At 46.9% G+C, this 12,658-nt stretch overlaps 1 protein-coding gene across 2 annotated transcripts; it reads left to right on the plus strand.

Moving 5' to 3' along the window:
• The first annotated feature begins 369 nt into the window (after positions 1 to 369).
• AGTRAP (angiotensin II receptor associated protein) lies at positions 370 to 10,900 on the plus strand. Of its 2 annotated transcripts, XM_064525614.1 has the most exons (6): positions 370 to 522; positions 6,169 to 6,203; positions 6,431 to 6,542; positions 7,116 to 7,314; positions 7,555 to 7,593; positions 9,250 to 10,900. In XM_064525614.1, exons 1-6 carry the CDS (start codon positions 496 to 498, stop codon positions 9,354 to 9,356), a joined length of 519 nt encoding a protein of 172 aa, XP_064381684.1. In that variant the 5' UTR covers positions 370 to 495; the 3' UTR covers positions 9,357 to 10,900. The 2 variants fall into 2 exon arrangements, with proteins under 2 accessions (XP_064381684.1, XP_064381685.1); XM_064525615.1 differs by lacking the exon at positions 7,555 to 7,593 and having other exon boundaries at positions 371 to 522.
• Positions 10,901 to 12,658: the final 1,758 nt, after the last annotated feature.

The raw sequence follows: 12,658 nt of genomic DNA on the forward strand, positions 1-12,658 counted from the left end.
AACATCAATAACACACAGAACAGGATATGGAAGCATCACTGCTGTCCTTCGGGTGCCCTGCAGGGCCCAGTCCCCCTCTCACACCACATCTTCACTTTCGAACCCAAATTTTTATTACTGCTAAAGGGCTGTCGTGCCAGACAGTGCTGGGGATGGTAGTGTCTCAGCTGGGGGCATGCGAAGGGCGACAGAGAGGCCCCATTCCGCTGGGTGGCACCCAGCCGGGGCAGCCTTCCTCCTGACACCACGAAGGGCCGCCAGGGCCTGGGAAGCCCCTGCAGCGGCGGCGCACGGGGCCGCGGGGCGCCTGGGGCCGGCCGGGCGCTGACGGACGCCCCCGTCGGGCGCGGCGAGGCGCCGTCCCGGCTCCTCCCGCCCCTCCGCCCTCCCCTGGGAGGCCCGGGGCCAGCCCGTCGCGGTGGCGGGGCCCGGCCCAGCCCCACGTGAGGCGGCCCCGCCGCCCGGAGTCACGGGGCGGGCGGCCGGGCCGCTGCTATGGAGCTGCCTGCTGTCAGCCTCAAGGTAGGGGCCGCGGGGGCGCGGGGCCGGGCCGCTCCGGCGGCGGCGCGGTGCGGGGGCGGCCTGCCCCCGTCCCGTCCCGTCCCGTCCCGTCCCGTCCCGTCCCGCGCCCAGGATCCCTGCGGCGGGTGCCCAGGGAGGGCCGGGGGCTCCGCCGTGGGGAGTGGGAAGGGCCGCGAGGGGCTCGGCTGAAGCCCTCCGAGCAGAGGGGTAGGGAGCTGGTCGGCGTCTGCAGAGAGCGGGCCGTGGACGGGCCTACCCTGCCGGGGCCAGCTCTGGGCTTCAGGCCCACTCAGGAGAAGTGGAAGTCTCCATGAGGAGGAATAAGTGGTATTTCTAAATCTTTTTCATCACCAGGGTGAATGTTGCAAAACTTCTTAGTCATTAAGACTGACAGGCAGTAACTCCAAGGTTTGCTCTTACTTCAGGGCAGTTTGCTAAAGTGGCCAAGGACTGGGTTGGGACAACAACTGGTTACTAACGTGTGTCCACAGAGGTTCCCAGCTCAGCTGACCAGGGTTAATCCAGGATAAACACTGCACAGTATCCTGAGGAAGCAACGCTTTTGCTGTCAGGCAAGATATCTTGGAGAGATGATCCTATTTACTTCAGGGTTATCATCTGGTAGATAACTGAAATTGCTTTTCTGCTTTTTTTTGGAGGGGGGGGGAATTGAGGTAGTTTGAAATTTTCACTGAAAATCTGGTAGCCAGAGACATGGAAAATAAGGGACTTCTCAAAGGTATATTGGACTTTTCACTTTGGCAAGAAGCACAACCTTTTGCAAAAGCTAGGAGAGGCTAAAATCACTATTTTTGTTTTTCATGTTTGAAACCTTCCCTGATACCAGACAGAAGAAATTTTCCTCCTTTTTTCCTCCTCCTATCATATTTTCAGAGCTCTGAGACTTAAATGTGTGCACCTTTTTCCAGGTTCCCTAGTTTAGGTGTCTTGTTTGGTGTGGCAAGTTTCAGGGGCTTTCTTTGGTTATAACTTTGATCAAACAAAGAAGGAAAGCATTGCTGATCCTATTTTTTTTTTTTTTTTTCCTCTGCTATTGATTCATAAAGCTGTGAGCAGTGGCCTTGGAGCTGGCTGCCAGCAGGTTGGGAGGACAGTACTATCTCAGCTACAATTAAGAAATCAGCTTTGTACGGCAAGACTTTAACGTGGCTGTTCAAAATAAAAGTTTGGAGTTCATATATTCATGGTTTTACCCTCTTACTAGCTCACCAAGGAAAGCAATTTCTTAGGGCAAGTAAGCAAATGGATTTTTCAAGGCCTGGCATGTAGATTGTATTACATTCTGGAAACCAACTGATATTTTACTCTGGGAAATTTGGACTATTGGGTGATTCCCTGGGCAGTAGGAAGATTAAAAGATCTTGCCTTCTGCTTTGTTTATAACTTGTTTCAGTTTGGTTTTTTTTCCTATGCTAAAAACAACAGTGAAAAACAAGGACACACATCTAATTAAAAGGTTTACCAATGAATTATTTCACCATGGGAGATAGAGATTGGGGAGCTGAAAAACAGACATGCTTCTTGAATGAATGAGCCACCGTGACAACGCAACTAAAATGTTGCTTTTTCTGTTTCTCTGGTTTCAGATAACCAGTCCCAAATCTCTTCCTAGGTAAGAGCAAACTTGTCCTGGGCAAATGATTTTCAGCATTAAGCAATTCAAGTCTGCTCGTACTGGTCTGGGCCTGGAGGGCTAGGGAATAGCAGGTTAATAATTGTACCTGCATCTTTGTATTGTCCCTGAGCTCGGGGCTGCTTCTGTGAAACACATCGCAAAGATGGGGAAGGGTCTTATTCAGAAGGGGACTGGAAACAACAACACCACTGCTATTCATCAGCAGGATCTGCTTAGCGTTTCTGAGAGATTAGAAAGATAAGCCTCATGATAGAAGTAGCTCCAGGAAAACTGTATGACTGAGCTGTGTTTGTGCCAGAACACAGCAATGTTTTAGCCTTAAGGTCTTTCTTCAGGCTACTCGCAGAACTAGAAAACTGATGTAGCAGGCTTTGTCCTGGAGCAGATGAGGAACATTCTCATGGAACAGCATCTACTGGCTCAGCTCTAGTAGTAAAAGTCAGCAAAGTGTGCTGAAAGCAGCATAGTCGTATTTTTGCAATGAATGCTTGACACCAAGGATTACTGCAATAACTGTGCTGAGCCTGGAAATACAAAGCTTCAGTTTGATCAAGCCTGGACAATGTTCTAGGATCCATGTGTCTGGAAACATGCATTCTGTGCTTGGAGATGGGCTTCTTTAAACACTAGTTCATAGACTCATAGAATAATTTAGATTAGAAGGGACATCTATATGTCATCTAGGTCAGCCTCCTGCTCAAAGCAAAGCTAACTTCTAAGTTACATCAAATTGTTCAAATCAAAATTTAGCTCAATTTTAAAAATATCCAAGGATAGAGCCTCTAAAACCTCCCTGGATAGCCTGTTCCAGTGCCTAACCACTCTCATGAATTTTTTCTTTACATCCAGCTGAAATTTCCCTTGCTGTAACTGGTTTTTCTTTGCTTCTTGTTCTTTCTTTGGGCATCTCTGAGAAGAATCTGGCTCCGTGTTCTCAATAAACATCCTTCAGGTTAGTCTGGGTATGAAACTATGCACTGTGGGATAATTATGAGAGGACCTGAAGAGTTCACTCTCAGGTGGCCACTTAGATCTATTTTTGGGTTAGTGAATCCTCAGATGAATGTAAGCTATTCACAGAGTAGATGAGCTCACTTGCAAAAAAAGGAGGCAGATAATAAAAGAAAATAATTGTAATTTTATGTGATTGGAATCAGGGCATTTTAATTTGGACAAAACTCAGCCTTATGCTTGAAGGTTCTGTGCTGAGGCCTGCTTGAAGGAGGGAGTTGCTGTTCCAAAGAATTTCCCATCCAACCAGAACCAGACAGACTAAGTGTCTTTTATGCTTGCCAATTAGTTCCATCACATGCTGGGATTTGCGGAGGAGCCAGGAATTCCCCTCAGCTCTCCTGAATTTCCAATGGGATGCTTTTAATCACATGATCATCCTCCTATCAGCCAAGAAGGGATGGGGACAAATTCCACCTTTTATATTTTACTCCTCTCAGCACTAGTTCAAGTTTTAGAAGGAGTTCTTCCCTTAGAAGAGGAATTTATGCCCTTCTTACGTAGGGGCACAAGTCCTTGAGCAGAGGGAAAAATTTAAATTCTTCTGATTCCTCATCTGGAGACTACCGGAAAATTGTCTAATCTCAGATAGTGACTGTGAGCTTTAAAGAATGTTTTTCATTAACACGACGTTTTCTATGTTCAAGCATACGAAGACCACCAGCTAATTTCATAGTGTTCTGAAGAACTGTCAGATAACTTGGACTAATAACCAGGAAAGGAAGTTTTTACCTGACTTTATCCTTATGACTATGCATGCTTTATAATTTAATAACTGCAGTATTGATCTAGACAGCTTAAAAAAAATAAAAATGCCTAATTATGTTAACTGGTGAGCCTTGAGGGGGCTTGCGGGTATGTAACATGCAATTAAATACTACCTCATTAAGAATTTCCCTGATGTTGTGTTAGTCTCTTGAGTAAATGCTATTTGCATGTCTCCATTCTTATCCAAGAACATCTTGTCTTTTACTGATTAGCAGCTTCTGCCTCGTCTCCATGGTAAAATTTGGGAGGAGGGGGAGAGGGGTGCGTTTTGTAGGCTTTCATGAACAATTAAAAAAAATTCATTATTAAAAATCTGTTTAAGCAGCGTTTGAAGCTCTGAAAAAATCTAGGCTACTCAGAATGAATGCTCATCAGTTGTGCTAGGGTATTGCAGTGAAGCAAGAATGGTATCTTATCATAAGACATCTACATCATGGTATCTTGGCAGAACAGCTTGAGCCACAGCAGCTGCGTCACTCCTGTTAATTTCCTGGTTGCACTTTGTTCATGTTACAGCTTCATTAACTCCCTCCTCAAGCAACTAGTTTTGTATTAACTTTGAGCATGGATAGAAGTTTTGAGTCAGTGAACAGGGCAGAATGTCAGTAGATCTTTAATTTTTTTCTAAGGGCTTAATTCTCCTCTCTGCATACAGCTTTCCTGTGTCAATCAAGTTATTTAGCCTGTCTCTACTTACTCATTTACCTGTTTTGGTTTTTTGGAAGGGTTGGGGTTTTTTTATGCTGAGGTTAATATTGCCTTGGTCTTCTTTTATTTAGACTGGATTAAAAATATTCTTAACTGCTTGTATATCCTGCATTTGTACTTCATCTTGCACTAAGGGGCTCTTTGTTGCCTCGGTAGTCTCACAATGTCTGTGGGACTGATGATTTCCCACAGGAAGAGATCTGCTCTCTCTCCTTGATTGGATAAGTGGTGTGAGGGGTGGGTTGCAGGTTTTTTTCAAACATCCCTGTCATCCAGGTCATTCAACAAAATAGTTCAGCAAGCAATGGAGCAGAAAAGACACGGTTTCCTGTGGGTTAGTGTCGTGTGACTGGATTCTCTTGAGTCTAACTTATTAGACTTATTTGTATCTTAATACAAACGTCAATTGCAGCCTTTCTCACAGGCAGAGCAATAGAAAAATATCTATGTTTCTCATAGATTCTCTGATGTGTAATAAAGTTGGATTAAGGCTTCAGTCTTTCTTCTGGGAGGCTGCTAATAGAGCCTGTCTTCCATACTCTTCACAGGTGTTTAGAGAGTGAATATTTTTGAGACTGGTCTCCCCTTTCCAAACAAAGTTGAAATTGGCCAGCAGGTTCAAAAGTGAGTGAACACATGGATATATGCATAAAAGATTGAAGTGGTATCTTTTTATTCCCACTCGTTGTCTTAATAAGCATGTAGAGTATAAGTATGTCTCCTTGGTTACGGGAAACGTCAAGTGTTAGTGAAGAGAATGCTTGTGCCACTTGTTACAGTAAGGCTCTTGCTTCTTCAGTTTGTCACCTTAAGTGCAAGGATCAGGATCGTTAAGGACTTTTGCAAAGTACAGCATCCGTAATAGCATTACCTTATTGCTACTTTAGGCACTGCAAGCATTTGGGCTCTGGAGGTTTCACTGGGAATGAAGAGAGGTGTGTACTATACAGGGTTGTGTTCTTTGGTTCCCAGCAGATACCTTCAGGTCTGTTAATGTGGCAGTGAAGTTGAGCTGCTGCTCTGAACAGGCTTGAAGGAGGTAAAAGGAGGTTTACTGAGGACCGGGTGAAATGACCATGAGCTGCAGGCATGACTATCCATGGACGTTTTGATGATGGGCATCCAGATTGGTCATGTATAAACTGTGCTAACACAGTGTAAATCAGATCGCCTGGCTTTCTGTACAAACTCGTCTGGAGTTCCAAAATCAATAACCCATTTAGAAAAGCCTAAATGGACCCTGAATTAACTGTCAACAGAAATGACAGCAATAATGAATGACTGCAGTGCAGCACTACAGAAAATACCCAGCAGCAGAGGCAAAGAAAAATGGTTTTGTGTCTTCACTGTCCCAGTTGCTAAGCTAGCTTTCTGCACTGGTTTGTGGGTCCAGTATCGCTCCCAAGGGTACTCTTCCCTTGGAAACAAAATAGTGTCATTTCACTTCAAACCTCCCATAGTTTTTCCAGCTTGCTGACCTGTCTTCCTCTGTTTTTCCACAGGCCATCATTCTGGTACACTGGCTGCTCACAATGTGGTGAGTGATAGATAACTGGCCTGGTTTGGCCTGGGTGAAAAGAGGGTATTCCTTTGAACTAGGAACAGGATGTTCTTGTGGAGTCAGCACTCCCTATATGTGCCTCTCTGTGCACAAGGAGATCCTAAATCCAAGAGTGAGGTGTTTGCGTGGGAGATGGGATTGAATGCAAACAGACTGTTGCAGGCTTATTGTGAAGGAGGGCTGTTTTTTGTCTTGTTTGGCAGGGGGTGCATGAATTACTTCTTTCCAGCTTCCTATGCCTGGGGAAACTTCAGTGTACTTGCAGTGGGGATCTGGGCCATTGTGCAGCGAGATTCCCTTGATGCCATCGTGATGGTAAGTATGAGGTATTTGCCCCCACCGGGCTGCTCAGGGAGAGGGTGGAGGGCAGAGACAGCTCCTCTGAATCAGTGATGATCTTCAGCTGTTCCTAGTACAGTAGTGGATAAGTCAGACTCCCCATTTTTTTCAAGAGAGCCTGACTTTCACTTAAGCGTCGTAAACCATGGTCAGAAGTACTCACTATTCCTTATTTTGCTCCTTGGGGTGAGGCATATTTGATTCTTATTTTTTAACCTGCTATTGTGATCTGTAATGCTAGACAAGGACTCAAAGCATTTAATGTGCTTGAGTTGGAGGGGCTCTATAATCCCTTCTCTGAATATTCGAGAAACTGGCAGGCAAAAATAAACAGCCCTGCAATATACACATGAGAAGGTGTCTAACACATGTGAAGAAAAGATACAAGATCATGCATTTAGGACTATCTCTCTCTCTCTGTCTATGTTGGTCAGTGCCAAGTGGTAGCAATTTGTGATACTGGGGTGAAGGCATGACTGTGTGAACACAGATCTGACTCCTAATGGTCAATCTCCTATTCAGTTCATGTCCTATTCTCTCTGTTTCCAGTTCCTGACTGGCTTGCTGCTCACAGTCCTCACAGACATCATTCACATCAGTGTCTTCTACCCGCAAAAGAACTATCTCACGGACTTGAGGCGTTTCAGTGTAGGCATGGCCATCCTCAGCCTCCTTCTCAAACCTGTGTCCTGCTATTTTGTGTATCAAATGTACCGGGAGCGTGGAGGAGAGTACACCTTTAACATAGGTATGATGCTTCCCCTGCCTCCACATCAGTGTGGGCCACCTCCTCTGGTGTTAGGGAGATTGCCTTGCACTTTGGACCCTTCAGCCTGAGCTCTGTGCAGCTGGATTCTGTTCCCCCACCCCACCCCCCCATGAGAGAAGGGGGGTTGTCCTCTTTCTCTTGCTAATGTCTGGTCTCCCATTTTGTCATCCTGGTGTGTCTTAGGCCTTAAATTTATATTCTTCCTCTCTTCCCTTGCAGACCTGGAGTCCTCGTCTGACAGCCATTTTGCCCGCAATGGTATTGATGCCACTGCTGTCTCTCTTATTCAATGTGGCCGAGAGGCTTTTCCTCTCTTCCTCCTCTTGCATTTGCGTGTGCCTGTTGGAAGACTCTGGGTGTCCTTTTCTCTTCACCATCCCTTTCTCTTCCTTCTGAGGGAGGGCGAAGGTAGCATCCTTTCTAGCTGGATTATGCATGAGGCTGGATTTCTAACTCCAGGCTTTCTCTGGACCTCACATGTCCTAGCTACCTCAATTGCTTTGAACCTCCATTTCCTCACCTGGAAAATGGGGCTGATGTCTGTGTCATGGGGACTTTGCTTGTAGGCACTTATTCTTCTCCTGGTTGTACTTGCTTATGATAATGTGGCAGCCTTGCCAGAGAGAAGGGGGTGTGGGTGGATGCTGTGGTCTCAGTCAGCTGCTTTGTCACACATGCCTGGTGCTAGTTCATATCAGGGCAGCTTCCAGGGCACGTTTGCTGTGTGGGAATCCACCCTGGCAAAACCAGCAGCCTGCACAGCTATCTTTTTGCTTTCCTAAGAGCTGTACAGATCAAAGGATGCTATAGCTGGCATTACAGTGTTTGAAAGCCATTGTTTGTGCTGCTTTGGTGTTGGCAAAGAAGATGAGGCTTCCTGTGAAAAGAGGTGAATACTTGCAGGGGAGGAGAGGCCAGGAAACCAGTGGCTTCAGGGTGCTACATGTACCTCTCTCCTAGTGTAATATGGATGTCTTCTCTGTCAGCCTGTGCAAGTGCCAGACAGATCTGTCTCAGCTGGGTCAGAAGGTTTGTGTGCCAACTGCAGCATCTTGCTGTGGGCCATGTTTATGCCAGTTTTTATTAGCTGCTCACTGTGCTTGTAACTGTATGCCATGGAAAGTGTGGGTATCATGAGGAGAGAGTAACTCCCCCTTTGCATGGAAGTTGGAAGTATTCCTTCTTTCCACCCACACTGTTCCAACACAGGCACAATACTGGCTGAGAGAGAGTCTCTTCTCAGGCACTGGCTGAATTCAATCACCTTGTACTGCCAGTCTCTTTTGAACTGTCTTTCTTGCAACCCTTTTCAGTACAAACTGTGTGCTGTCGTTTTGTGTTGAATGTAGTTGCCAAATTACCTCTCTATCTTGTTTTCATACTATCTGGCACCCTCATCTTGAACTCAACTGTCTTGCCTTTTTCCTGGTCCTCTCTGTCTTGTTTTCTTTCCATGCAGAATCCGTTTCTGTTGCTTGGCAGCATCCTTGCTGCTTAGAACAGGGCCTGCCACAGGATTTGGGGCCCACCTTTGATTCAGATTGCTTTCTAGCCGTGGCAGACACCTCACCTAGATAAAGAGCTGTCCTGGCAGCCTGTCTGTTATGCTGCTATGCATCAGTGTGGGTCTTGCTTTCCACATGGCCACATGGCTACTGGGAGAGCAGTTCTCAGTGAATGAGATGCTCATGTGATAAGGGGTATGTTCAAAAGCACCCTAGTTCTTTTGTCTTTGTCTGGAAGGGCGAGTCGTCTTACCTCCTGCCTGTGTCGTGAGGCTCACAGAACACTGGTGCTGGGGAGCTGGTAGAGCAGCTAACGTGGTGCGGTGCTGAGCTGCTGGTTTCTTCTCAGGGACTCAATTCTTGTGCTTTTGTTTTTTTCCCAAGCTTGTTCTTTTCTGTCTCCATTCAGGCCTCGTCCGTGCAGGCCAGGATCGTAGCAGCTATGAGCCAATCGATCATCAGGATGCCTCTCCGCAATGGCCTGACGCAAGCAAGTCAGCCCAGAACCCGTACTGAGGAACGGCGAACAGATGCCTCCCTCGCCCAGTCCAGCCTTACAGTCCTTCCATGTCTGTTCTGATGGAGCAAGATCTGCTACTGAGCAAACAGGAGAAGTTCTGATTTTACTTTCTTCTGCCTCCCTGAAGGTTAGGCAGACGGGTTTCTGCAGTAAATCCAGAAGATCTCAGAGATGCCATGCTAAGTGCTGTGACTTTGTAATCGCAATACACTCTCCTTCCTCCCTCCCTCCCCCTAAATCTCATTCTGTCTGTGTGAGTGGAAGCACCTTCTGCATCTACCATGTCTTGTACTGTGCGTGCTCTTTACTGTAAGTAAGGGAATCACTCAAAATATTCCTGGACAAGCTGACTTTAAAAGACTCATGGTCTGCTTTCAAACAATACAGGAGTTTAGCCTGCTTTTATGTAGATACACCTCCAGGAAACATTGGAGTTCTGGAGGACTGGTTTTGATCATATAATTTAACTAAGATTTATGATGAGAAATCCCCATGCTAGCTACAGTGGTTTGCATGCAGGTGAGGTTGGTATAAAATGCTCTTACTGGGCCAGGGAGCTGCTTGTGCTTCCAGTATCTAACCTTGGGTTTTATTCACTGTTGCTTATATGCAAGTTGAATGTCTTTCTGGATGTCAGGATGTCCTTAAAATGACTGTTAAATGTAGGTTGCAGATACTGTGCCTTGGAATGTCCTTTTGCTTTCAGGTGCCTGTCTTAACAGAACTTGAAATGTTACATTTTTCTAAGAAAACTATAAAATCAACACAGTTCTTCTGTGTTAAAAAAAAAAATCACTGGTCACCTATGTCTCATTTGAAAATGTAGGTATTCCTGATGGGTCGTGACTATAGTCAGGGAGTCTGGGAGAGTCATTACTGGAGGAGGTCTGCAGGACTTCAATGGGCTTTAGTCTAAGCCTTACTCAGAAAAGTAGAGGGTACTGCACAGCAGAGCATGGGCAATGAAGGTGGGCTAGTAAGTTAAGATCGGGAAATGAAAAGTCAGTTTGCGCGGCTTTTTACACTGCAGTGATGAACTCCTTGGGGTGTTACAAACTTCAAATTCCGATTTTACCCACAATAAATGTGCCCTGCTGTGGCTTTCAGTGTAAAGTCCTAAAAAGAAAAAGGTGTCCAAGAGGTTTCCTTGGAAGAAAAAGAGCATGTGAACATTGGCAAAGTGAAAATACTAGTGCTGGGAAGATCTGTGTTTTTCTGAAGCAGGTTCACTTTTGAATAATACATCTGTATTCTACAATTGCATTTCTCTGACAAGACCTGCTGCTGCATTGACTCTTCAGTGACCACAAGTCCCTGTTAAGTTTGCTCTGAGCTCTAGAACCATATTTGTTAAATATGGTTAAAAACAAGCAGTTTTCTCCCCCACTGAGTTTTATCACTTTAAACATCAACAGATGTTTCATCCACTATGCTACACAAGTAGTGCAGTGATCTGTTGCTCTGCTGTTGTTCCTGAACCATCATTTATGCTTGGACCAAGCACATGTTAAATGCCATAAAACTGCAATAGTCCGATTTATTTCTCTGAGTGTTGCGCATTCCTTTTGCAGGTAACTGCTGGCACAGGCTGCCATGCGGTAGAGCAGAGGGCTAGGAATGAGTCTGCTCTTGTGATCAAATGGGGAAGGATGAAGATTAGGTAGTCAGAAGTTTCTGTTTTTGCAGAGTTGCTGGTTCAAGTATAGAGCAGACCTTTATATTCAGTTAATGATTTTTTAGGGCTTTTCAGCTCTACAGAAATGTACAGTGGCAGTACTGATCCCTGAATAACATTTAGACACTCAGGCAATGGGCTGGTTTTTCCTCCCTAGACCTGTGGACCACACATTGAAAATGACTGTTTTAAATGTAATGCTTTGGGGGGATTTGCATGGACACGAAGGTACATCTCATGAGGCCTTCCCAGACATTTTCCATTGCAAAAGATACTACAAAATCTATAGATGCCTGTTTAGCTGATCTGCTGTGCACGAAATTCAGCAGATCTCACAGCTCAGAGGAGCAAAGCAGGGCAGAAGTGTTGACATGCTTACTGTGAATTAAGAATGCCAATTTGGGGCAGTAAATCAGAGATAGAGATGATGATAAAAACCTGGCCTTTCTCCCGGCTTATAATGACCGGTTCTTATTTCTGGAGGAGGGCTGTTGTTTAGACAGTGTTGAAGGCGAGCACCGGGGTGCTCTTAGGTCCATACCTGATTTAGCACGGCTTCATTAAGCCTGTCGGTGTGCCCGAGCACAGCCTTTCCCTGCCGGGAGCCGGCACCAACCCGGCTTCACCACAGGGCTCCTCTTTCAGCGTCGCAGCAGGGTCTCCTCAGCCAGACGTGCAGCAGGTGTGATCCTGCGCTACATTTTTAATCCTCGGGTACTGATGTGCCCTCAACTGTTTGTTAATGAGCTGATGCCGCTCTAGAATTAAAAATAATAATAATAGTAGAAAAATATCCCTAGTTCAGTTGCTGACCCCCCCCCCCCCGCCCAAAAATGTCTCAGGTGGCCCTGAGGGGGGCGGGCGGGGCTTGCGCGCGCGCGGCTAACGGTCGCCGAACGGTCGCCTAACGGTCGCGCTGAGGGGGGGCGCTCCCCGCCGCGCCCCGGACAGGGCTGTGAGGGCTCTGCGGGCCTGGCCAGCGGCTGAAGGGCATCGTGCCCTGCCGCCAGCCGGCCTGGGGCTGGGGGTTGTCGCCGCTGTTTTGGGGGTGACCGTGGGTGCCCGGCGCTGCTGCCAGGAGCCAGGACACCATGGCGAGTTTGGGCCGCATTGCGTGTGAGAGAAAGGAAAATGTGCCCCCTCTCCTGAGACGCTGCCCCGGAGGAGGTAAACACGTGCCCTTTGCGGGTACACTAGTGGGACGCCGTGGGTGAACTGTTGCGACCTGCTGGCTCCCACGTCATCTGGGCTGTCTTGAGGACGCAGCTTTAATTAGCCATGGGTGAGAGCTGCTTTCCTCTGGCCATCTGCAGCCCCAGTGACGGGCGGTGTTGCTAATCGTAGGGGATAAGCTGCTTACAGTGACCCAGCTGGAATGAGCTCATTGCTGGGTTTGGGCATTAACGGGGCACAAAGCTGCAGGTTTGCCTTGTGTTCAGAGGAGCAGACACAAAGAGGTGTTCGTCCTGTCCCTGAGGCTTTGGCTGGGGTGAGCGGCATGTCCGGTGGTGACTATCGGAGTGAGTAACTGCCTGCAAGGAGAGGTGTGTGAGCACCCACGGAGAGTGTGTGGTTCTGCGTTTGCTGTGAACTGAAATGGGATGCTGCGCTGGGGGCTGGAGG

This window comes from Dromaius novaehollandiae, chromosome 24 (assembly GCF_036370855.1).
Source record: "Dromaius novaehollandiae isolate bDroNov1 chromosome 24, bDroNov1.hap1, whole genome shotgun sequence".
NCBI classification, from domain to species: Eukaryota; Metazoa; Chordata; class Aves; order Casuariiformes; family Dromaiidae; genus Dromaius; species Dromaius novaehollandiae.

Coding starts and splice junctions, on each gene's coding strand:
- AGTRAP (XM_064525614.1), top strand. CDS start 496: ATGGAGCTGCCTGCTGTCAGCCTCAAG. Junction 6,204..6,430: donor CACTGGCTGCTCACAATGTG/GTGAGTGATAGA, acceptor CTTGTTTGGCAG/GGGGTGCATGAATTACTTCT. Junction 7,594..9,249: donor CAGCCATTTTGCCCGCAATG/GTATTGATGCCA, acceptor GTCTCCATTCAG/GCCTCGTCCGTGCAGGCCAG.